The 26,783-nt window shown below is 37.4% G+C and overlaps 2 protein-coding genes across 4 annotated transcripts; both read left to right on the top strand.

Annotated features, from left to right (window-relative positions):
- Positions 1–490: 490 nt before the first annotated feature.
- LOC131357475 (putative C-type lectin domain family 20 member A) lies at positions 491–6,756 on the top strand. Of its 2 annotated transcripts, XM_058396453.1 has the most exons (7): positions 491–541; positions 1,157–1,203; positions 2,901–3,097; positions 3,188–3,290; positions 4,573–4,911; positions 5,201–5,295; positions 6,478–6,756. In XM_058396453.1, exons 2-7 carry the CDS (start codon positions 1,170–1,172, stop codon positions 6,595–6,597), a joined length of 888 nt encoding a protein of 295 aa, XP_058252436.1. In that variant the 5' UTR covers positions 491–541; positions 1,157–1,169; the 3' UTR covers positions 6,598–6,756. The 2 variants fall into 2 exon arrangements, with proteins under 2 accessions (XP_058252436.1, XP_058252435.1); XM_058396452.1 differs by having other exon boundaries at positions 2,901–3,290.
- A 13,790-nt stretch (positions 6,757–20,546) lies between these two features.
- On the top strand, positions 20,547–26,715 carry LOC131358356 (lymphocyte antigen 75-like). 2 transcript variants are annotated; one of them, XM_058398079.1, is made up of 6 exons: positions 20,547–20,617; positions 21,016–21,056; positions 22,904–23,293; positions 24,747–24,995; positions 25,176–25,270; positions 26,382–26,715. In XM_058398079.1, the coding sequence occupies exons 1-6, from the start codon at positions 20,556–20,558 to the stop codon at positions 26,478–26,480; spliced, it is 936 nt and encodes a 311-aa protein (XP_058254062.1). In that variant the 5' UTR covers positions 20,547–20,555; the 3' UTR covers positions 26,481–26,715. The 2 variants fall into 2 exon arrangements, with proteins under 2 accessions (XP_058254062.1, XP_058254061.1); XM_058398078.1 differs by having other exon boundaries at positions 24,657–24,995; positions 26,382–26,709.
- The last annotated feature ends 68 nt before the right edge of the window (positions 26,716–26,783 follow it).

Below are 26,783 nucleotides of genomic sequence, written 5' to 3'. Positions count from 1 at the left end.
CCAACCTTTTATGTTATTAATAAAACAAATAAAACAATAAATTACAATAAAACTCAGTTTTCTCAAAATTCCACTAACTGTTCTGGAGTACACTGAGAATTAGATAAAAATCTTATTTTTTAAACAGCATACTGATTTATACTTAGTATTAAATATATAATTATATATTTGTGTCATTTTCAAAGTGAAATGCACACACATGCACAGACACAATCAACTACAGTATAAAGATCTGTCTACATTATATTAAGTGTTCAACTCAATAATATGAACATCTCACACCTCAAGTACTCCAAGTATTCCAGGAAGCAGGTACATAAACATTTGTGTACATAAGTAGACCTATCTTATCAAAAGTGAAATTGCTAATCAGCCTATGTGGATATTATTGTTTGTTGTTCTAAACTGTTTTTGTTTGTGAAAGATCAAGACTGATTTACATAAGAGTATTAGTATTTAAGGCTCGGTCTCTAGGTAAACTCAGATGCTGGCAGTGAAGGGACACAGAGCAACTACTACAGTGGACTCTGAATAAAAACAGGTATCCTTCAATGATGGTCTTTAATATTTGTGTAGCTTTTCTGATTATGGTGTGATATAGCACATACTGTATGTAGGTATGTAAGTATACCATCATTTTCTAAAATCTGAAATAACTATGTTCCCAATGACATGTCCACAATAGATAGTATTTCATCATAGTTTAAACTAGTTGAAGGTGGTTGCCTTAACTCTGTAAGTTGTCCTAAACACAAAAGTGGACTTGAACAAAGTTAAACAAAGTTGGACTTAAATGATAACAGGTATGCCTCAATGTTTTATATATATAAGTTTTTATATATATAGCGCATATGTAGGTATACCATAATTATGGTATATGGTATGGTAATTAATTAGTTATTAAAAATAACTATGTTCCTAATGACATGTCCACAACAGATAGTATTTCATCATAGTTTAACAGCCTATTTGAAGGTGGTCATCTTAACAAGTGAATTTTAAACAAAATTCTGCTAAATGATTTATTAACTGAAACTGAATTTTTCTGCTGTAGGGCATTTCATGATGTTTCTTCGGTAAAATATAAGCAGATGGACAAAATAAACAAAGCTTTAAAATGATTACATAAAACATGATTTTTGTTCTTACTCTCTAGCTACTAGTCCATTATGAAGGCATATCTCTTTCTCCTAACTTTCATAGGTGAGTGTGTATTTATAAACCTTTTACCTCAAAAACTATTTATTAAAAATGTCTCTAAAATATAATGTTAAAAATACCTTTTATTGTTTTTTTCACTTAAATGTTAGCTTTTCCAGGCTACTAGTAATTTAATAACTAATAGTAAAATAAATTAATAGGTTAAGATTTGTTTTGATGGATCTCAAAATATATAGATCTGATAGTACAATGAAAGGTCTATACACCCTTTTTGAACTAGCAGGGTTTAGATTAGATCAGATTTCAGTTGGTGGGAAAAAAAAAATACTTATGCAATAAACTTATCAATAACCTAGTTGCATAAATATGCACACCATTAAATTAATACTCTGTTTATTAGATTCAAGTGATTCAAGATTCAAGAAGCTTTATTGTTTATTTATTTATTATTATTAGCAATCATATTACTAGACCCTCTAACCAAGACAGTGGCATCCTCTAGCCCTTAGCTCTTTAAGAGCAGAGGCTCAACTGAGCCTCCCAACCATGGCCTGGAAATCAGGAAAAGTCATTCTAGTAAGAGTTATTGTTAAATATAATAAAATTCATTCAATGTGCAGATTCCCCCCCAGCATAATGGCAGATCAGCTGATGAACACATAAATCTGGAAAGATGTAGGGAACTGTTCTGAACTCTCCTATATTAAGAGACACTTTCTGAATATCCTGCCCCTTAAGCCTGATCTGATTGCTCTTTTAATAACCTCCACTCTTCTGTGAAGGCTTTCCACTAGATTTTGGAGAGTGGCTTTGGGGATTTTTGTTCATTCAGCCATAAGAGCTTTGGTGATGTCAGGCACTGACGTTGGTTAAATCAGCATTCCAGTTCATCCCAAAAGTGTTCGGGGCGCTCAATCCCACCACATGCCTGCAGGGTCCCATGCAGATCCAGTGTAGCCATTTCTATAGGTTTTCATACCAGTGCTATACTGAAGATCCTCAACTCATCCTCTCCTTTATACACTCAGACAGTCATGTTTCCTGCATGTCTGAGGGCATAAAGGAGAGGATGGGTTGTATCTCAGCATGTCTGGCAGACATCTCATTATTGATGGTAGGTTACTAGCTAAAAACTAAACCCCAGCAAAACTGAGCTGCTGTAAATCCCTGGAAATTTAGATTCCAACTTCTGACAGTGCATGTAGCCTCAAGTAAGTTCGGTACAACTAATTATCCACCTTGCCTCTGCACACCACCCCACATTTTTAAATGCATAATTTTTCAACCTTGTCAACTTCTCCCATACCACACTGCCTTCCAATATCTGCCAGCAATACTCCTTTACCAAGTTCTTGAATTAACATGTTTATTAAAAAAATATCAATTTCAACTGTTACATTTTATGTTGTATTAAACTCATCCATTCATGTTAGCATGATGGCATTTTTTGTCCCTGACCTATTGTACTAGCATGAAGATGTTTTTGAAAAAGACTGCCAAGCTGTTCTGTAAGTTGATCTGGATAAGGGCTACTAAACGTTGTAATTGTAATTGTCATAGAGAGCACAGCTATCATGGATACTGGGCCAGAGACTATGGTGGCATTGTTGGGATTTGAACTTCCAGTGATAAGGCAAATGATTTTTTGGTAGACGCTGGATCTCGGAACAGCCGCTGATGTTGTCTGTGCTGAAAAATGTAATAACTGTGTGAATCAATAAATAAATGATTTTCTGCAGGTGTTGTCCCAGCAAGCCTATCTCTTTTGCGACCTGTTGGTCACAAGTACTATGTGATCAAAACAAAAGTGACATGGCCAGAAGCTCAAAATTACTGCAGGGAAACATATGCTGACATGGCGACAGTTGAAAGTGCCCTTGACTGGTTAAGACTAAGGGAAAAAGTGGCAAGAGAAGGTCTGACAGACATTGCCTGGGTTGGTTTGTACAATGATATTGACAGTTGGCGCTGGAGCTATAATGATGTCCTACTAAAAAATGCTTATGAACATTGGTACACTCCACAGCCTGATAACAGTGGTGGGCACCAATCATGTGGTCTAACAGGCCCATATGGATACTGGTGGGATTACCCCTGTGGAAACCTGTATCCATTCATATGCTACAATGGTGAGTTAGCAGTTTATATTTTTTGGGTGGTTTATGTTTGCTCTCTGGTTTATCAGACTTTTATTTTATGAGGTCAGTTTCTTATTCACATAAGTTCAAAGTTCAAGAAAGTTCAAACTTTTATCTGTTCAAACTCTTTTTGTTCAAAAGTACAAACAAAACATTTCACATTTTATATAATAAAACACTGTTAGGTATGAATGTTCAAAAATGTATGTTTATACTGAGTGGAAGAGAGGGAATGCCTGTTTCTCATTTCTATGATGTAAGCTATAATAGAAATAGTCAAATACAGACAGACATATAAGATTTAATTCACTTTATCAGAATTCCAGTGGGTTAAAATTTTACAGAAAGTTAAAAACTTGGTCATAAATGAGTCTTCCAACAGGACTTTGGAAAAAATGGCTTAAAGACAACAAAGAGGAAATATTCATTTGGCCATCACAAAACCCTGACCTAAATTCCATAGAAAATTTGGGAACTAACATGAAAAATATTTTGAGAAATGTACAAGGCAGAACCCCAAATACTACAAAATATATGTAAAGCTTATTGTAATAATTGGATCTTACTGTGCTGCTGGAATAAAACACTGACCAAGCTTTTTTTTATGAAAATAACATATTATTTTTGTATAACAGCACAGTACATCAGGTGCAATTTCTTACTTTATTAATACATACTGCAGTATGTATAGTATAGTATTTCTATTATATCAAGTATTTACTAAGCTGATGTCTACATAGGTGAAACACGCTAGAGTCATGAAAGAGAATAGCAGCCTCTTCCTGTTGGAACACTTATTCATACAATACATTTCAAGTTTATATTTTTATAACATATTTTTAGTTTTTATCTACCACTGGACATGTGCAGCATTATTAAAGATCATCCACTCTGATGGATGATAAAGTCACTGGTCTGTACATGTGTGCAAAGTAGAGTTCTTAAAGCATGTGAGCAATTAAAAAATGAATCCATTTCAAGGATTAAATTCAATGTACTTTTCCAGGATGTGCAAATAATATGCAAGGCAAAATGTTTTGTACCTTTATTATGTATATTTTAATACAAATGTTTAAAAATAACATAATATACATAACTGGACCTTAAACAAGTTCTCTAAAAGCAAGAAAATTACATGCATTTTCCTGGGCAAAAATTACATAATGGTACAAAACATGTTGCCTTGATTATATCACTTACAGCAAGTAAAAGTGGAAACCTTATTTCTGAGAGGATATTTCTACTATACTAATCATACTCTGCTATTTCACAGCTAACAACAGTTATGCTGCCAGATATGTTGGTGTCACTTCTAAATTGGACTGGAATGGAGCTCTGGCTTACTGTAGAGAGTTTCACACAGATTTGGCTTTTGCACTAACTATGACAGATAACAACCCAATGCAGAGCATAGCATTCGATCAGGGTATGTCTTGGATTGGTGCATTCAGAGACACATGGAAGTGGTCAGATGGAGAAAACACGTCGAACATTCTATGGTTTTCTGGACAGCCTGATAATTACTATGGCAATGAAAACTGTGCTGTGCTTGATAAAGGAATGTATCAGGACACAATATGTACTGGGCTCAACTATTTCATCTGTCATATCAGTGAGTTGTTTCTTTCATGTGTTTCTAAAAATCAGAATGCACTTTTTAATAAGAAGCATGCAAATGAAATGATTTAAACAACAGTCTATTTTCTCTCTATTTGCTAATTATCTAATTTTATAAATACATTAAGGCAATTGTATAAACTTCAGCCCAGTTTGGAAAACATTGTACCAATTAAACCAAAAATTCTAATATTTATTTAAAAATGACTTGCGGTAAAGAGGGGAGATTTTTCACTTAGGACTTTTTCTTAATGTGTTTGTCTTTGTGTATGCTGGTTCTGTAGCTCATCCAGTGCGGGAAAGGCAGATCATGAGACTCCAAGTGAAGTCTGACTTAAGCATGTTTGATTCTGATGTGCAGTCGGCCATCTTAGAGCTGGTGAGTCACGTTATTAAAATCTGGCATGTTACATGTCAGAAATATTCAAGCATCAGTAACAAACCTTAGGCCAACATTTTTACATGATTCAAAAGTAAGAATGTATAAATGACTTGTCATGTATTTGCTCAGATGTGCACTATACGCTACAAAACTATCATTTGTACATTTGCAAACATAAGCATTACTAAAGAGAGATCAATGTAAGTTGCTCTGCATAAGCCTGTCGTAAATATAAATATTTGCTCCCTTTCTAAATGAGCTGTAAACATTAGTTCATGTTTATACCATTTCAGTTTTAAAAGATATGTTCTATCTAATGTGTATACTGCATATGCTGAAACATTTTAATAGCTCAGTAATAGAGCTATAATAGAGCTGCACATGGGACTGTTTTTTATTCTCACCCCAGAATTCAATGGAATTTAATAGACCAAGTCCCTTAAGTCAATATAGAGATCTGTTGAGCTGAATCTGTATTTTTTTTTCTGCATTTATAGCTGCTGTATGATTGGCTGATGGGATATTTTCCACAATGAGCAGGTGTACAGTTGTTCTTAACAAAGTGGGCAGTGATATGTGTATGACAGGTTAAGATGATTGCTGCAAAGAGTCAAATGGGGATTCATTGCAGGTGGGAACTAAAGTTGGGAGCGGGGACCTGAAAAAATGTTGACCTGCACATGACAAACAATTAATTGCTTGGGTTTGTCACTTTACTGCATCATACCGAAGATGCAGAGAATTGAGAAAATATTACTTCCAATGTCCATTTTGTGCTGTTGCTGCAGTTACAATGCTGGTTATACCTTATACTGGTTGGTTTCTAACTTTCTATTGTGAATGCAGTGTTAAGGGAGATTCCAAGAAATACTGGAACAACCAGCATTAAGCCCTTTAACCTTCTCTAATACATTCTTTAATTCTTGAGAAGTACAAGCAGCACATTGGGTAGAGGCCACATTGGGTAGAGAGAGCAGAACACCCCAATTCAAAATCTGGATGTGATAATGGAAACAGAATTCAAACACACATTAAATTCAGTACTTGGGTTTCCTAATTGTTGAGTTGTAGATCACTAGTCATTAATGCTCACATCAGAATGAAAGCATGTATATTGGGTTAAAAGATTATTAATATAGATTGCAAAACCATTTTAAAAATCCTGTTCCTGTTCTGTAGGTCAAGCAGAAGCTCACTGAAAATGGCATGATGGAGAACACCACAGTGACCTGGAGAGTGAAGTCAGATGGACAAATTTTTCACAAGAAAAATAGACCTCTAGACACTACCTGGGTTTAAGCTGGGTTAAGATCCAATGAAAAAGATAAATATATAGTTTGTCTCTTGTTGATTATTTCCCTATTATAGTAGCTTCTTCTCATTTCCCTATGTACATTCAACTGCATTTTAATTTCAGTGTGTCGCTTTTTTAAACATCCTGACATATTTTGTTATATGTATTATATATATATGTGTTATATTAGTTTTAAAGACTTCCCTGGTATCAAAATGAATAAGAATGAGAACAAATAAACAATGCAACTCATAATATTTGAAACCTAATGTGTCGACTTTCATTCAGCACTGACCAGTGTATAATGCATTTCAAGTTTAAACTTTGAACCTTCAGCTGCCTGCAAGGTTAATTAGTGTGATTGAGTAAGCAATCACACTCTTGTCATCGTCACTCTTTAATATTATTATTATTATTCTGGTTCCTCCGCGCGCTAATAGTCCTAAACGGTAATAGCTAGAAACATCGTTCCAATGCTAAAATGTTGCTCATGTTGTGCTTAAGTGTGCTATTGCTGATAAGTATTATACTTTATTTTATATGAATTTTTAAATGCAGTACGGGCTTCAGACCGCTACTGTGTGTGTGTGTGTGTGAGTGTGTGAGACGTCAGCTAGAGTGAGGCAAGAGGGTTTTTTTAAAGACACATCATCTTTAAACTGTTTCTAGCGCACACACTAGTTCGTTTAGACTTCATATTTTAACTGTGACTTTAGTTTTTATATATTATTTGAGAATGTCTTGCAATAGTTTAAGCATATTTAGCATGTATATATTTAATCTCAAAAAGAGGTTATCGGTAGATGCCGTGCATGTTCCTACTGTTCTTACTTTTCTTACTCTTCAGCCAAATAAACTAACTGCAGTTTAGCTTATTTGTTAATGTGCCCGCCTCCCATGCAGGAGACCTAGGTTCGAGACCTGCTCAGGGTTGTATTTATATATTATTTCAGAATTTCTTGCAATAGTTTATGCAACATATCGCTTAAACGGTAATAGCTAGAAACATGCTTCCAATGCTAAAATGCTGCTTAGGTGTGCTATTACTTTCCGTGCTGATACGTATTATAGTTTATTTTATATGGATTTAAAACTTTTGAAACTGTGACTTTAGCTTGTATATACTATTTGACAATGTATTGCAATAGTTTAAGCAACATATTGCTTTGCTTTTCGCTAATCACATGCATTTTCTTCTGGAAATGCAAAATTCCTTGGGTTTATTCACAATTCTCATGAGTTGGCTTTTAATCAGACAGGGGTAGCTCTGCCCCAGCTGGAGGGGTTTATTTTCAACCAGAATAATCAGCATTTATTGGAATTATTAATTAGCAATAATCAGCAATTATTGATTACCCACAATTATTATACATATTGGAATGCTTCTAAACATAATCACTCAGACAGGAATGCACATACACTACTCACAAAAAGTTTAGGATATTTGGCTTTTGGGTGAAATTTATGGAAAATGTAAAAACTTCACGCTACAGTGATATTATATCATGAAAGTAGGGCATTTAAGTAGAAGCATGCAATGGTGATTTCAAACAATTTATTGAAACAAAAGCCAACAACAGTGGTGGGTATACCACAACAAAAAATGTCAATGTCTCAATAATGTGTCATGTGCCCTTGACCATCAATTACAGCTTGACAACGACATCTCATGCTGTTCACGAGTCGACTTATTGTCTGCTGAGGCATGGCATTCCACTCTTCTTGAAGGGCGGCCCTCAGGTCATTGATGTTCTGGGGTGCAGGGTTACGAGCCTCTACACAGTGACTCAGCTGATCCCATATGTTTTCTATGGGATTCAGGTCTGGAGAAAGTGCAGGCCACTCCATTTGAGGTACCCCAGCCTCCAGCAGCTGTTCCCTAATGATGCGACCTCGATGAGCTGGAGCATTGTCGTCCATGAAGATGAAACTAGGCCTGTGTTGTTCATGCAGGGGCACAATGACTGGATTAATGATGTTATTCAGGTCGTATTGGCTTGTCATTGTACCATTCACAAGATGTAGGGCAGTTCTGTATTGAGTAGACACACCTGCCCAGACTGTAACACCACCACAACAGTGGCTGATGCATAGCGCTCTCCTTGGCGTCTCAAACATCGTTGGCGGCCATCATTTCTGCTCAACGTGAATCGACTTTCATCAGAGAACAGCACTGAGGCCCACTGGTCCCTCGTCCAGCGTAAATGCTCCCTGGCCTGACACCTGTGCCTGGTAGTGTGGTCAGGTACCCTTGCAGGTCATCTAGCATGCAGACCACACTGATGTAAACGGTTTTGAATGGTCTGACGTGACACTTGGGTTCCTCTCACCAACCTTAAATGTGCCTGAAGTTGAGTGGCATCATCCAGTTCTGCAGGGCACTGTTCACAATGAAGCGGTCATCAACGTGGGATGTGGCCAAAGGACGTCCACTTCTATGCCTTTCTGTGACTCTTCCAGTATCTCTGTTGCAACCTGCTGATGACACTCTGTGACATTCTAAGCTCAGTGGCCACTTCCCTCTGAGAACATCCTGTTTGAAGCCTTGCAATGGTGAAGTACTGTTGATCCATTGTTAGGTGTCATCTTGGTCTCATGATGTCAAAGTGTGAACAGCATGATGAAGAGGACTGTTTAAATACCAATTCTAATTGAACCAGAAAATTTATTGGTCGATTCATGGATCAAACACCAGTTGTGAATTTTGCCGTTAAGCACCTTGTTAGAGAACAGCAAGTTATGCAGAAAGTACTGAAACACTGAACAGTTGGACATGTGCATTCAAAAGTGTAGAGAAGGTCAAATTAAGTTCACCTGTAAAGGTTATAGTCCATTTTAGGTGCATCCTGAAATTTCACCAAGCCGAATATCCTTAACTTTTTGTGAGTAGTGTATATTACCTTCCATATCATTTGATAATTTATAGTATTGAATATCTGCAATGTCACTCACTATGCCACTTCATGACTAAACACATTGTTTACATTTTTCTACAAATTAAATTTTTTTTGTTTACATTTTTCTACAAATGTGTATTATTATTGTATATGGATGTTTCAAAAAACAAAAAAACAAAAATGGAAATCCTGGCACACCAGACCATCAGAGGGCATTACACATACATACACTCATGCACTCATTGATATTAAGAGGTAATGTACCGTAGTCAGTCTGTCAGTATGTTTGTAGGGAGTTGGAGGAAACAATAGTGAAAAAGCTTCTGAAAACTGATTATGTCCTATTCTGATTATTCCACTGGCACAAGGGGATTTGCGGTGTCAGCTTTGAAGATTAATTTATTAGGAACACCTCTATCTGCATACCTTTCAAGGTAAAAAATTCAAGATCAAGATTCAAGAAGCTTTATTGTCATTTCAACCACATATAGCTGATGCAGTACATAATGAAATGAAACAACGTTTCTCCAGGACCATGTGCTACATAAACATACAGTTCAAACACAAAAAACAACACAGAGATAGGACAGAAGTTTGTCCAAGCCACATAAAGTGCAAATTGTGCAGCTAGGTGCAAACAAAGCAATGACAAGACAGTGCAAAAACAATAAGTACAAAAAGACAACACAAAAACACAGGACACTTAGTGCCGAAAAAAGAAAAGAACATGTGCAATGAAATGTAAATGAAATGAAATAAAATGAAATGATGTACAACTTTGAGACCTGACAACATGTACTGTGCAAAAATACAGTAGCAGCGGTTGAGGTAGTGCAAATAGAAATAAACATAAATATAAATATAGCAGCAGATGTAATAAACACAAGGATTGAGGTAGTGCAATAAGTATTGAACAATATATTTGTTCAGTTATGTGTGTGTGTGTGTGTGTCCACACAGGTGAGAGAGAGAGTGTGTTTATGTGTGTGAGAGAGAGATTTGTACAGTTCAATCCTGGGTGTTGAGGAGCCTGATGGCTTGAGGAAAGAAACTGTTAAACAGTCTGGTTGTGAGGGCCTGAATGCTCTGGTACCTTTTTCCAGATGGCAGGAGGGTGAAGAGTGTGTGTGCGGGGTGTGTGGGGTCATTCACAATGCTGTTGGCTTTGCGGATGCAGCATGCAGTGTAAATGTCCATGATAGAGGGGAGAGAGATTCCAGTGATCTTTTCAGCTGTCCTCACTATCCGCTGTGATCCGAGACAGTGCAGTTCCCAAACTCTATTTAGTTACAAAAACTGTAAAAATTATTTAATAATACAATACAATTCCCATTTGTTTGAACTCAAAATATCAACCATTGCTTGTGTCAATCATTATACAGTAATGTTTTGCTTATTTTCATAAAGGGTGCTGCCAGCTTGTATAGTGTTAACTGTCTCAGTATCAGTGCTTGCGATTTCTGTGGAGAAAAAGAGCAACAGCAGAACAAGCAGAAACCCGTGGGCTCACAACGCCCTCTGCAGCAATGCAGAGGTACTGGCTGACTCACCTCAAGCTTTGTCAGTTTTATGTCAGATCAGTGAAACTAAACATTTTTACACATACATGTAATATATTACCTAGACATTACATACAAACATTATATTGGTGAGATATTTATTTGTGAGATAATGTTTACTTATTGAAGGCTAATTTTGGAAATGAAAATCGGAAACATTTAGAAATGTTATTTTGACCATTTAAGTGTAAACATGAAAACGGAGAAATCCTGGCTGCTGTTTCATGCACCTCACAGGCAAGATCGTAGTTTTGCTTTTGCTGTTTCCCCCAACATCTAGCAGAGGGACCCCTCACCCGAATTCTGACACTTCTGGGTTCTTCATTTCTGGTTGTATAGACATTTAAACACGAGGACTTCACCGTTTTAGCACGAAGTATCATTTGTATGTTATCACCAAGCCTTGGATTATTCTATTGTCTGCCTTTTGTTCTTGACCTGTTTCTGTTTTGCCCTATTAAATTGTTTGCCTCACTGACTGTTTTGCTGGTTTTTGACTATCTGCTTGTTTAATCATGTTTTGCCTTTGTCTGCCATTTTTGCTCTGCTTGCCTGGTTTATTTAACATCCATTCTCTGCATATGGATCCTGCTAATCCTTCGTTTCACACATATTGTACTATTTTATGAAATGGCTGTATTGCATGTAAATATGTTATGTAATTACCATATTCATTTTTTATAAAAGATTATTTTGTTCATGTAGAAATATAAATGTTGTAAGAGTTTAAATGTTTTATTCTGAGAAAGAAATGCTTTGGCTTAGTGATTTGCTAAGCATCTAAATGTAGTTAACTTTACGTGCAGTGGACTAATTCCGTACAATTGCACTATATAGCCAAAAAATACAATTAAAAATGTGAAAATGTTGACAATATGAATGTATTTTGGGAGGAACTGTAAGAATGTAACTTTAATAGACATATATGCATTTAAAACTTGGACTTAAACAATGAATTATACATACAGATATATTTCTAGTTTATTGAAAGTGAACAAAGAGTTGTAATCTGGAAGGTAAACCCAAAACTCTGTTCAACTTTACCTGTCTTTTACAAAATTTAAACTTTTTTGTTGTGGTCCTATTCATGGTAATACATTGTGGGGGCTCATCCAGGATCCGCTTCCGTTGGAATCATTCACGCAAGTGGATCCAGCACCCCCTTTCTCACCAAGCTAGGTCTCTGCTACAAGGAGAGGTCCAGCTGCATTAACTGTAGCCAACAAGGCTTAGAGAACAATGTACACTGATTTGTGTGTGGCGACTCAGGGCATCAAGCAGTTGTCTGTTTAAAAAAAAAGGCCAAGCAGCAGGGAAACAAGAGTCAGTCTCTGTTGAGGGACAACCAACAAGAGTTAGTTATGTGAACATCCCCAAAAAGTACGGCTTGCACATTGCCACTAAGAAAGAATGGTAGAAAGAGTTTACTAGACTGCTTCATCACATGTTATGCAGTGACAGTTCTATTCAATTCTGGTTCACAAGTAAGCATCATTGGCAGAGCCGGGAAATACACATTTATTCCCAATCACCCAGTAAGACCTTACAAGAACTTCTTGATCCAGGGGAAAGACTTAATTTATGTGCTGCAAACAGACAGTTCATCCCATATGATGGGCGGGTAGCGCTAATAGACTCCCAGGAAATGACAATCCCAGCCTCACCAAGCAGGTCCCCTTCCAGGGTGAGCCATAGTTATCAGACTTCTTTGTAAAGCTGTTGAGGCCATGGACAGCCTTATTCAAATTCAAAAAGTGCCAAACTGCATGGCCACAATAAGTGTATGCAATGGCGTCTGATGCAGGGTACCACCTACCTTTGACATGACAAATGCTGGTCTTATGTGAACCAATGGAGAAGAACACCACCCTGGAACAGGTGAGTGTTGAAGAGGGTCTACTAGCAGTCAGTAAGGACAGGTGGCCATCTGTCAGTGCACCCATCTGCAACTACACTAAACATAAAAACATCTTGCCAAAGAGAACCAAGTTAGACCCCATCCAACATCTAGTAAAAGTCCTTCAGATAGGCAAACCAGAAGCACCACTGCTGAACAAACACCAGGTTGAAGAGTAAGGGCTGAGGAAGGATTCTGTTGCATTTGCTTGTGACACCAATGATATTGGGTGCATCCCTTCCCTCCAGATGTCAACCAGCTCAAAGATGACATCCCATTTCTCTTGATCATTGCTGAGATTTTTCCAATCTACACATTAATTGGAGGGAACCTGTGGGAAATGAAATTCATTGGACATGATTTGGAAAGGCACCCACCTTTCTGACAATGCATATCAAATACATATCAGAGCAAAAGCCAAGCCACGAGGTCAAAGGAACTGCCTGCTGAGCTCAGAGACAGGATTGTTGCAAGCACAGATCTGGTGCAGTGAAGATTCCATAATTCTCAAATGGAGGAAGATTGGTACAACCAGGACTAGTGTCATGGGTAAAGAGTTCCAGAAAGACAACCATCACTGCAGCCCACCTTCAATCTGGGCTATATGGCAGAGTGGCTAGACAGAAGCCTCTCCACATTGCAAAACACATGAAGTTTGTAAAAAGCACCTGAAGGATTCTCAGACTGTGAGGAACAAGATTCTCTGGTCTGAGGAAACCATAATTGGCCTCAATTCTACACATTATGTCTGCAGGAAACCAGGCACTGCATGGTGGTGGCAGCATCATGCTGTGTGGGTGTTTTTCAGCAGCAGGGATGGGGGACTGGTCATGGTTAAAGGAAAGTTAAATGGAGCATGGTACAGAGATATCCTCAATAAAAACGTGTTCCACAGTGCTCAGGACCTCAGACTGGGCTGAAGGTTCACCTTCCAACATGACAAGGAACCTAAGCACACAGCCAAGACAACACAGGAGGGGTTCAGGGACAACTCTGTGAATGTCCTAGAGTGGCCCAGCCAGAGCTTTGACTTAAACCCTATTGAACATCTCTGGAGAGACCTGAAAATGGCTGTCCACCAACAGTGGAGAATTTGCAAAGAAGAATGGCAGAAAATCCCCTCATTCAGGTGTGCAAACCTTGTTGTGTCATACCAACAAGTCTCAAGGCTGTAATTGCTGCCAAAGGTGCTTCAACTAAGAACTGAAAAAGGGCCTAAATACTTATGTATATGAGATGTGTTCAGATGTTAATAAGCCAGTGTTCAGAAAGACTGAAAATGTAGTGAACGGCATGTAGGAAGGGAGCAGAACAGTCCTGCTTGGTGATGTAGCAAAGCTGGCAGCCCTCAACATGTCATACTGACAGCAGGATCACTTAGAGCAATTAGTCCCATGGAGCTGGCAAGTAAGCAGTAAAACGATCTTGGAATTAATGAGAAAATAACTGAGCTAACTCAGTTGCAGGACACTGGATGGACCCACCAGGATTATGTCACAGGACTAGAGCAGGCTGCACATGGAGGACACTTACACAACAGCATGAGACATGATAGTGTTTAAAAGTGTTCTGAACCTGGCAAGGGCTCAATTTTGGCTTTTCCTGAAATGGAAGCTTGAGGAATACACCACACAAATATTTTGTTGCATAAAACAACAACAACAACAAAATAAACGCTTCACATGACTGAGCACTCATGGGGTATCTTACATGGTGCTCCCCTTAAACTGTATTGATTGTCTTCACCTTGGGTCCAGTTGGGGTGTGTATGAGTGCATCCTGGTGGTCAATTACTTTACCAGGTTTGCCCAAGCATACCCCACTAAAAACAAGGCTGGCAAAACAGCCACTGACATGGTCTTTAATTACTTCATCCCTTGGCTTAGATACCTGGCAAACTCAAACAAACAAACTGTTCAGAGCCATCAGACAGCTGTCTGGTGTGATCCACTCCAGAACTTCCCCCTACCATCCACAAAGCAACCCTGTGGAGCGATTCAACTGGACTTTGTTATAAATGTGCCGAACACTTGGAGAAAAGGAGAGAAAAAATTGGAAGGACTATCTGCCCCATGACACTCATGAAAACATTCATACAACTGCACCAAGCATGAGGTGACAGGTTACTTTTCATACTACAATTCTTGGTACCATTGTTACTCATTTATTAATGGAAGTTCCTATGTGAGTGTGCAGCAATGGGTACAATGACCAGAATTCACATAACAAAAAACAATGATCAACAGTGAAAACATTATTTTCTAAAAACATTTTTAATGAATTAAACTACACTCTCTGTGTGACACGTCAGGAGATGTGCTACACGCCGTCAGATATTAAGAGTCTGAGAGGAGGCAAATGCCGGTAAAGCAGCTATAAAGATGATAAAGCAGACACATCCAAAACGTCAGTCAAAGTCAAAACAGGCACAAGTTAGGCAATCAGAGCACAGTATAAAGAGGGTTATGCAAAACACAAGCAAAACACAAGTGCAAGGCTTTATTATGTCAGTACAGGGTGCTCAGCAGGGATGTTGCACTGTCATTGTCTCAGGACTTCCTATTGAGGAGGATTCTAAGCTTAGCTCAGGCTTGTGAATGCAACTACTGGGACCAGCAGGTGAGCTGCCTGTCTGACCATGACAGCTGCTGGTTGTGGAGATCAATCCATAGCTCTCAAGATGCTTGTCTGAAGTGGTAACAAGCAGCCTTATGTTCTCATATTTGAGTGCATCGGCCTGCAGAAGGAGAGGTTGTGTGCATCTGGTGATATTGCCAGGTTGATGGCTTGAATCTGGGGCAGAGGGCCCAAGGGGATAGTGAGATGGTTAACAGGGCCTTTTCCCCTGGGGTTGATTAGTGCTGTGGAGACAGAAATGGTGCCTGGGTGTTGCATACTGTGACAGTGACTGGGACAGACTCACAATACCTGTGTGGGAGCTGATGTGCTCACCCATGGTTGCACTGGTCTGGGTGTATTAAGGACACTGCCTGACTCGGCAGGCACCTTGAGACAAGGCAAAGATGACTCAGTGAAACAACTTGGTGATCAATGTGAACAGCTTTTGTTACAGGCATACTACTTTTGTTCCACTAGCTGTTTAATATTGAGAGTAATACATGTTTTGGGGGTTAATTCCATCATACTTAGCTGAAGCACCTTTGGTAGCAATTATAGCCTCAAGTCTTTTTGGGTATGATGCAACAAGCTTTGCTAACCTGGATGGAGGGATTTCCTGCCATTCTTCTTTGCAAATCCTCTCAAGCTTAGTCAAGTTGGTTAGGGACTGTCGGTGAACAGCCATTTTCAGGTCTCTCCAGAGATGTTCAATAGGGTTTAAGTCAGGGCTCTGACTGTGCCACCTTTGGAATCTTAAGTGCAGCAGAAATGTTTTTGTAGCCTTCCCCAGATCCTTGCCTTGCAACAATCATGTCTCTGGGCTTTGCAGGCAGTTTCTTTGACCTCATGGCTTAGTTTTTGCTCTGATATAGATTGTCAGGCCTCATATAGAAAGGTGTGTACCTTTCCAAATCATCTCCAATTAGTTTACTTTACCTCAGGTGGACGCCAATCAAGGTGGAGAAACATCTTAGCAGTGATCAAGAAAAATGGGCCTGAGATACATTTCAAGTGTTGTTCCTAAGGGTCTGTTGTAAATTAACCGGAGACCAGTAGAAGAGCGAGGAGACTTGGAAGTATGTTGCAGGAATCTTTTATTGAAGATTAGAACACACTCAGCAGTTCTGTGGTCATCAAGATCTCCAATTCCACCAGTTGTGCAGTCTTGTATGCCAGGCTCAGATTTCTGCAATATGACATATGCCACACCCATCATGACTGAACTACATCTGCCGACAACATTTCGGTGGTGTGTTGAATCTTCCTCTGTACTCTCACCCCCATTAGGAGAAATTCCATATACAGCATGTGATTTTGTGTATGAAATGGGTATCCCACTTAAGTCAGCCAAATCACCCCCACCATGGCAAGATGAATCTAGGGTAGAAACATGTATTAGGCAGACAAATGCATGATTTAAACTTTTGGCGGTAAATCAGTTGTGTAGGATTCCTCCTCCAGTGGGCACACTATGGTTATGTGGTACCTCTCTTTACAGTGAGCTACCAGCTAATTTTAATACGAGATGTACCTTAGTTTATGCTTTACTGGCCATTAGAAAGAAAACCTTTCTGATAACGGTCCCAATCCGAAACAACCCTATTAACACTAATCCTCAAGCGAAATGCACATATTGGGGCATGGGAAGGGGACACAGTAGCTATATGGTTTTCTAAAATACGCTCCAGAGCTGATAAATATGAAGTAGACTTCACTGGAGTACACATGCAACAGGGAAACGTTTGGGAGAAAACAAATGTTTCTTTACAGCAGAGTGGGCAATATGTTATAACTGGAATGGGTGGTGAATATTTAAGTAATATCACCCCAACAGTTCTACCCTGAGACCATATAAACACACATCTATCTGATGCAGCCCCCTTCAGTGGACATGAGAGTAATTGCATTCCAGGCCTCACTTGTGCTCAAACCTGGTGGTCAAGGACACTTGGGGCTCTGATTCCCAAGTTATGGGGTAATGCAGGCTCTTGATCATGTGAGAGATTTGTCTAATGCAGTACAGCATCTAGCTAATGACACAGCTCTTTCCATTGGCAGCATTACCATTACTTTGGCCTCACATAAAATGATGATACTCCAGAATAGAGCAGCACTGGATTATATTCTTGCTTCAAGGGTGGTGCTTGCACAATTATTTGTCCTGAATGTTGCACAGGTCTAACTGACCCAACCAAGGATTTAGATAAACTATGGAAAGATATTAGTGTCATATCTATAAAACTTCATAATATGACAATGGAAAATTCCTTATGGTTTGGAGGCCTTTTTTATCCATCATGGTCATGTTTTTGTCAGTTACCTTCTATTAATTTTACTTTTAGGCTATGTATGCTGTCAGGTATTCATATGTTGCATACGACAGACAGCTAAACCACATTATAGAAATGTGTCAACTGTTAAGGTTAAAACATACAACCTCTGAAAATCTATTACAGTTATGAGAGTTTATGAGGGAACTCTCAAAGGGGGAATTGTGGGAAAACAAATTTTCTAGTGTTCTTGCAGAGGAAGGATCACTAACCTATTCGGGAAAGGTCATAAACGTTCTTTCTCGCAACCAAACGGGTCGCAAATCTTAGTGGGTGAACATAGTCTCTAATAGGAGTACAGGAAGTGAGGGGTTTACATTAACAAAGCCTGAAGGACAGCCTACCAAAATCTGTATAAATACCAGAGGTTTCTTGTCTGTTTTGTGGTCTTGATGACCGAAGAACTGCTGAGTGTGTTCTAATCTTCAATAAAAGATTCCTGTAACATACTTCCAAGTCTCCTCGCTCTTCTACTGGTCTTTGGTTAATTTACAACAGGTCTAAATATTCTTATGTACATGTGATATTTCAGTTTTTCCTTCCTCATACAATTGCAAAAATGTAGAGAATTCTGTTTTCACTTTGTTATTATGTGGTGCTGAGTGTAAATGCACTGCACATATCAATCTTGGCACTTGGTAGACATTAGTTTGGTTAAAATACATTGGCTCAAAATGTCTCTTGCCAAACATTTAAATAAAAGTTTAATAGGCAATGCATAGATGGTGCTGTAAATACATTGTGTGTATGTTTCTGTGAAATACATTGTGTGTATTTTTCTGTGAAACTGGGCTGGAAAAAGCACCTGATCTCCACTCTAAATGTGGAAATGATTCATTTACTGGCTTTTTCACAGTTGCTGATGCAGGAGCATTGATGTCTGATGAAGTCTCTTAAGAGCCAACATATCTGAGTGCATAACCTTGTTGTCTCAGGCAGTGGGCAGGACAAAAACTTTAATCACTAATAATCATTTTAATAAAAAAAGAAATTACCACAAATAAACACCCAATTCAATGAAAAATGGCTAGAGGAACACAAAATCAAAATCCACAATGTCCATATACTGTAATTCTATGGATTCGAAAACCTGTGTTTTAAATGACATAAGACAGTCTATCCTCCTCTATTATGACTGTCTCTACTCAGGAACACAGCAAAATCAGGGTGAGATTGAGGAAAAAAAGGACTTTGAACAGCTTTCCATGTGCTCTGCATTTTGGATTTGCATGCATTTTGTTTAAAAACAAAGAAAGAGAGTGAAAGAGAGACAGACTGACAGACAGATTGCAGACAAAGACAGTAGCAGTAATGTGCATCCATAAATCATGATGAGCATAAACAATGTGCAAATATTCTTTAATGTTGTGTTAGTTTTTGTTAGTTTACCATTTTAATGCATTTCCATTAAGATTAGCATTGATCCATCCCTAGTTCCATGTTTGTCTTTCAGTAAAATTACACTTGTAAACACCAGTGCAGAGGATGTGGGTGCAGGTGAACATTATATACTATAGCCTTTACGTATACTTCTAACTATTTTGGTAATAGAATAATTTGCACTGGTATGAGTGAATCTGACACAGCACATTAAACACTGTGATTCTGGTCAGCAGATTCTGGTCACACCGACACGTGAAATGAATTTAATTGATTATCCTATTACAATGGCACCTGTCAAAAGGTGGGATATATTAGGCAGTAAGTCAGCAGTCAGTTGAACTTAAATTTATGGAAAATAGCCAGGTGCATCTGAGCAACTTTGCAAGGGGCAAATTGTAATGGCTTGACATCTGGGTCAGATTATCTCCAAAATTATTCATCATCAGCATGGCCATGGATGCTCAAGGCTCTTTGGTGCATGCTGGAAGTGAAGACTAGATGGTCTGGTCTGATTCCACAGAAAGGTTACTATTACACAAATTGTGTATCACACAGTGTATCAAGGCTTGTTGCATATAAGGCTGCATCACTGCAGACCAGTCAGAGTGACCATGGTGACCCCTGACCCAGCAAAGAGGGCACATGGGCATCAGAACTGGACAATGGTCTGCTGGGAAACCTTGGGTCCTGCATTCATGTGGATGTTACTTTGACACAAACCACCATCTTGAACTTTCTACTGTTACCTTCATGGTAACAGTATTTCCTAATGGCACTGGCCTTTTTGAGCAGGATGATACTCCCTGCCACACTGCAAAACATTTTGGTAAATGGTTTGAGGAACTTGACAAAAGGTTCAAGGTGTTAAGTTGGCCTCCAAATTCCCCAGATCTCAATCCAGTTGCACTTCTGTGGGATGTGCTGGACAAACATGTTTGATCCATAGAGACCCCACATCAAAACTTTCAGGACTTGTTACAAACATCTCCATGCCAGATACCACAGCACATCTTTAGAGATTTTGTGAATGAGAAAAAGGAAAAGTAAATTTTTTTTTTACCCCATTTCCCTGCCAACATTTGACATTAAGAATTGATGATCAAAAAACAAAAATCGTGTTTCTGTGTCCATAAGCAGACTTGCGTCTCACTGGAAGTGAAAATGTAAATCATTGTTTGGATGTTGTTTTTTGTTAGAAACTCCTTTTAGATACCTGAGATTTACATAAGAGTATTAGTATTTAAGGGCAGTCTCCAGGTAATCTTTTCAGAAACATAGATGCTGGCAAAGAAGAAACACAGAGCTACTACTACAGTAGACTTTAAACGACTGGATTACAGGTATGATTCATTGTTTTATGATGGTCTTTAATATTTGCATAGCTTGTCTGATTATGGTGTGATGTCTTCATTTTCTTTCATCACTTTTATATAGATAAAACATGCTTCTCAGCATGTTGGTATGCCATAATTTTCTAAAATATGAAATAATTATGTTCCAAATTACATGCCCTTTTTTCTTTTTTTATGTTTAAACAGACTATTTAAAAACAATCATCTTAAAAATTGGGTTTTAAACAATATTCCACTAACTAAAACAGGAAAAAAGCTAATAACAAACTGAAAAACTGATTATGTGGTGTTAAATTTGGTTATTTTATTTAAAGTGATAAGCAGATACAGTAAACAGAACAAATATAATAAAGTTTTAAACTGATCACTTTTTTCTCACTCTCTAGCTACTTGTCCATTATGAAGATCTTTTTTCTGAGCTTCATAGGTGAGTGTGTATTCATATATGTTTTACTTCACTAATTATTTATTAATTATATCTATAAAGTAGAATGTTAAAAATAACCACTTTTTTTACTAAGTTGTTGTCTTTTTAGGGCTGCTCTGACAGTACAAAGGATACAAAAAGTCTACACACCTCTGTAAAATGTTTTTTTTTTTTTATTAAACTAAAATTAATCATGTCTGTACTTTTTGTACACTCAATGTGAAATTACAACATAGGAAATTAAAAAAAATTAAAAAAAAGGAATTTAGAAATTAAAAGAAATTAAAAAAAAATAAAATAACCTTATCAATATCCTAGTTGCATAAGTCTACATACCCTACATACATTTTGAATTTATTAAAATACTCAGTCTTTTTGGGTATGGGTCTATCAACATGGGACATTTTGATCTGAAATTATTTATCTTTCTCAGGAAAACATTTTAGATCCATCAAATTGTAATCTCCAGTCTGTGTACAGCCTATTTAAGGTCATCCCACAAATTTTTAGTTGGATTTAAGTCTGAGTCCTAGCTAGGTCATTATTTTGGTTAAGCTGCTGATTTGGATGTACGCTTCGGTCACTGCCATTAAGCCTGAAAGGTGGAATTCATTTTCATGTTCAGCTTACTAGCAGACATGTTCAGCTTACTAACAGACTGAAAGTTTTGCACTGAAGGCAATGTATTTGTAGCTATACATTATTTCCTTCACCCTGATAAAAGCCCAGGTGAAGAAAAGCAGCCTAAAAATACAATAATTCCACCACCATGCTGCACTGTTGGTATGGTATTCTTTTGGTAACATGCTTTTTTTGGAATTGTGGAATTATTATTCCTTTTGATTATTTATTTATTTATTTAGGTCCTACACCCTAGTGCTCTAGTGTTAGGTCTTCTTCTGTTCTCCCTTTATTCTACATATCTGCTCTCTTATTGAGGACATTTCTTTACATGGAGTTTCATGCCACTGCTATGCTGAAGACCCTTAACTCATCCTTTCCTTTACGTCCTCAGACACTTATATTTCCACACATGTCTTAGCATGTCTGACAGTCATCTCATTATTGATAGTAGCTAACTAGCAAAAAACTAAATCCCAACAAGACTGAACTTTGGTAACTACCTGGAGATCCAGCTCCAAGATCAAGATCTTATGATTTCTCTGCACAATATTTCGATTCCACCTACTGTCAGTGTATGTACCCTCAGGATAATTCTGGACAACTAATCCGCATTGTGTTACATTGCTAGCCTGACTTGGTCAAGCAGATATCTTATTTATAAAATGATGAGGATTTCGCCTTTCCACTCTACAAAGTCCGCTTAGTGGCTTGTTCATTCCTCTGTCATCTTCAGATACTACCACAGCAACTACAACTCAACACGTTCATAAATGCATAGCTTTTCAACATTGTCTGCTTTCTCCATACCACACTGCCTTCTTGTTTCTGCCAGCATCAGATTTAGAAGGTCTTCAAAAATGACTAAATACTTGTTTACCAGGTACTTGAATTAACATATCTGTTTAAAAATATCCTTTGTCAGGTTTTTTATTTTGTTTTGTGCTAACCTCATCCAGTAGTGTTAGCATGACAATATTCTTAGAACCCTGACCTACTGAACTAGCATTGATATTTTGAAAAAAATGACAAAGCAGTTCCACCCAGAGAGCGGTCTTGGACACTGGGACTGTGGAGGTATTGTTGGGATTTGAATTTGCCTTCTTCCAGTGATAGGGCAAATGCTTTTCTGGCAGCTGCTGGATCTCCAAATAGCCGCTGATTTTGTCTTCATTTAAAAATTTCATTACTGTATGAATAATAAATAAATAAATGATTTTCTGCAGGCATTGTCCCAGCCACCCTATCTCTTCTGCCACCTGATGGTCACCAGTATTATGTGATCAAGACAAAAGTGACATGGCCAGTAGCTCAGAATTACTGCAGGGAAACATATGGTGACTTGGCTACGGTTGAAACTGACCTTGACTGGTTTTTACTAAAGGAAGAAATGGCAAGGGAAGGTCTGACAGACATTGTCTGGGTCGGCTTGTACAATGATTTCGACAGTTGGCGCTGGTCCTTTAATGATGTCCCAATGAAAAATACTTTTCACAACTGGGGCGGTTTACAGCCTAATAATGCGTTAGGGAAGGAAGCATGCTGTGAAACTGGACCACTTGGAGTCTGGTGGGATTTCCCCTGTGAAAACCTGTTTCCATTTATCTGCTACAATGGTAAGTTTTTTTTTTTTTTGGTTTCTATTTGGTGTTTGGTTTGTCAGGTTTGTTTTTGTAATTTTAAGGTTAGGCAAATGTATGTTAACAGAATATTTGACACACGTTTGTCATACTAAAAACGGAAACTGTTTTGTGTGACTATATGTCATGAGGTCTGTTTATTGTTCACAGTATTATGTTCTGAGGTGACTTTTAAAAGTACAAAAAAAATCATATTTAAAATTTTATGTAATAAAACATTGTTAGGTAAGACATGTCATCTACTTTGTTCATGTAAGAGGTCATTTTAAAATTAATAAGATTTATTTCAGCTTTTATTCCTGTTTCACTAAGAATTCCAGTAGGTTAAAGGTTTACATAGAACAAGGTGATTTTCAGCCAGAAAATTAAAAATAAATGGATCTTCCAACAGGACAGTGACACGCTTCAACATTGGAACAAAATGGCTTAAAGACAACAAGAAGAAAAGCATTTTGCCTGGGCTGTCACAAAATGCTTAGCTGAATTCCATTGAAAATTTGTGAACTGACATGAAACATAATTTTGAGAAACTTATAAAAATGCTTCCCTGACAATTTGGTTCTTGAATTTATCTAAGTTGAAATTTATCTTCTTAAAGAATCTAAATGGCAACACCACTAAATACTATGGAGTATATTTTAAAAAATAGCTGTGTTTATAATAACTATATATTTATTTGATCAGTACACACACACACAATCACACACAGACAGACCATGAGATTGTCTTAAGTGGTGGTTTAGAAAGACTGGTTAAAAAAATATAAGCACCCCATGATTAATATCCAGTGAAGGCTTGGTTGAAGAGAATAACAGCCTCTTCCTGAGGGACCACTTCTTCATAGAATACATTTCAAGTTTATATTTTATATCTCTTACTGGACATGTGCAGCATTAACAAAGATTGTCTCTTTAAGATTGTTTATTTTTTCGCACTCTGATGGATAAAAAATAGGATTGTACCTGTGTGCATCCTCATGGTCAAAGTAAAGTTCTTAGAGAATGTGAGCAATTACAAAATTAAATCCTTTCTAACTTTTACTACTTTTTATGTTGTAGTACTGGTACTATCAGGGAAACTTGTTTTGTACCTTTATTATGTACATTTTAATAGGAGATATTTTAAAATAATATACATAATATTTTAAAATAATGTACATAACTAGCCCGTAAGCACGTTCTCTAAAAGCAGTTTAAAGGAACAGTACATACACTTTTTTTGGGCATAAAGGTACAAAATGTTGCCTTGGTTATATTACTTTATACAACTAGTAAAAGTCTTATTTTTAAAAGGATATTTCTACTATACTAATCATACTAATCTTATTGCTATTCCACAGCTAATAACACTTATGCTAACAGATATGTCGGTGTCAGTTCTAAATCGGACTGGAAAGGAGCTCTGGCTTACTGCAGAATGTTTCACACAGATTTGGCTTTTGCAATAACTGCAACAGATAACAGCGCAATACAGAGCGTAGCAGCCCGTCAGGGTGGATCGTGGCTTGGTGGATACAGAGACACATGGAAGTGGTCAGATGGAACAAACACATCAATCCTCCTATGGCTTTCTGGACAGCCTGATAATTATTATAGCAATGAAAACTGTGCTGTGCTTGATAAAGGAATGTTTCAGGACACAAGCTGTACTGACCTGAACTATTTCATCTGTCAAACCAGTGAGTTGTTTCTTTTATGTGTTTCTGAAAGTCAAAATGCACTTTGTAATAAGAAGTATGCGTGTGATATGGCTCATAAATTCTAACATTCATTTAAAATTGACTTGTGGTAAGGAGGGGTATTTTTTCACTTATCACTCTTTCTTAATGTGTTTGTCTCTGTGTATGTGGGTTCTGTAGCTCATCAAGTGAGGAAAAAGCAGTTAATAAGACTGCATGTGAAGTCTGACTTGAGCGTAATTGGTGCTGATGTGCAGTCGGCCATCGTAGAGCTGGTGAGCCACACAAAGTTACTAAAATCTGGCATGTTACTTATCAGAAGTATTCAAGCATCACTTGCAAATATTTTTTATATGATTCAAGAATTTGTAGCACAATATAATAACTTTTATTAATACACACTACACACAAATGATAACTAGTTATTCAGAATTTGACAATTAAAAATAGTTTGTAGATGACAGGTCATGTTATTCTTAACGTACTGTACACTATCAATTAGTAATAAACAGATCATTAAATAATAAAATACATTAAACATTAGCACTACTAAATATGTTCTTTAAATTGTAATAAATGTTAGTATGTTAATGTTGATATATGTTTATAAGTGATGCTTCATGTAGATGTTTGAACTTATTCCAATTTTGTAAATTAACAAATGTTTATAAATGATGGTTTACATAGTCCCTTATACCACAGTTGAGTTTACTATTCCTGTATCCTGTAATGTAAACCGATAGTTTAGTGGTTAAGAGGTCAGGCTACTGATTGGAAGGTTGTGAATTCACAACACTTTTAACCCTCAACTGCTCAGTTGTATAAATGAGATAAATCGAGGTTGCTCTCAAGCCTGCCATAAATGTGAATATTCTTTCCCTTACTAAATGTGCTGTCTAATGTGTATATTGTATGTGCTCATACAATATACAATAAACATTTTAATAGCTATGTAATTTGTAATAGAGCTGCACATCATTCCCACTTCGTATGGAATTCTGACCAAGCCCCATGAATCAGTATCAAGCTCTTGAGCTGTATCTATATGATTCTTTGCATTATGCCGCTGCTATGTGATTGGCCCATAGCATACTCCTGAAAGAAACTCACACATGGAAAGAAATAATGAAGGGAGCTGCTTGCACTTGAAAAGTATTGACATTGGGTAGAGGGAGCAGAACACCCACTTTGTCATCTACACACACAAAAAAGGCAATGTAAGAGCCAGAAATAGCTTACAGGTCAAAATGGCTCTATGTGGTAATGAAAACAACTTGGGACAATTTTTCAAACACACATTCAATTCGGTACTAGAGATTATTAATATACAAAGATTGTTAAGATAGATCGCAAAACAAGCTTAAAAATCCTTTTTCTGTTCTGTAGGTCAAGCAGAAGCTGGATGAATATGGCATGCTGAAGAACACCACAGTGACCTGGAGAGTGCAGTCAGATGGACAAATTTTTCACAAGAACAAAAAATGAGATCTATAGACGCTACGAGGGTTTCAGCTCAGGAGTGTTTAAGCTCAGGAGTGTCAGAGGAAATGGATAAGGAAAAAGCAAAGAATTTCTTTCATTAGTAAAATCTCATTAGTAAAATCTCTCTTGATATTAATATGGACTATTGATATTAATATGGGCTATTGTTTATCTCCATATTATAGCAGCATCTTAACATTTCTCCACTATTCAATTTCACTACAAAATTTCAGACTGTCACTTTTTAAACATCCTTTATATCCTTTTAAAAATATATTTGTGTCTTATTTATATATATATATATAT

The sequence above is a fragment of the Hemibagrus wyckioides genome, linkage group LG08, assembly GCF_019097595.1.
Source record: "Hemibagrus wyckioides isolate EC202008001 linkage group LG08, SWU_Hwy_1.0, whole genome shotgun sequence".
Classification (NCBI taxonomy): Eukaryota; Metazoa; Chordata; class Actinopteri; order Siluriformes; family Bagridae; genus Hemibagrus; species Hemibagrus wyckioides.
The sequence above is the reverse complement of the archived record's forward strand: the minus strand, read 5'-3'. Positions and strand labels throughout refer to the sequence as shown.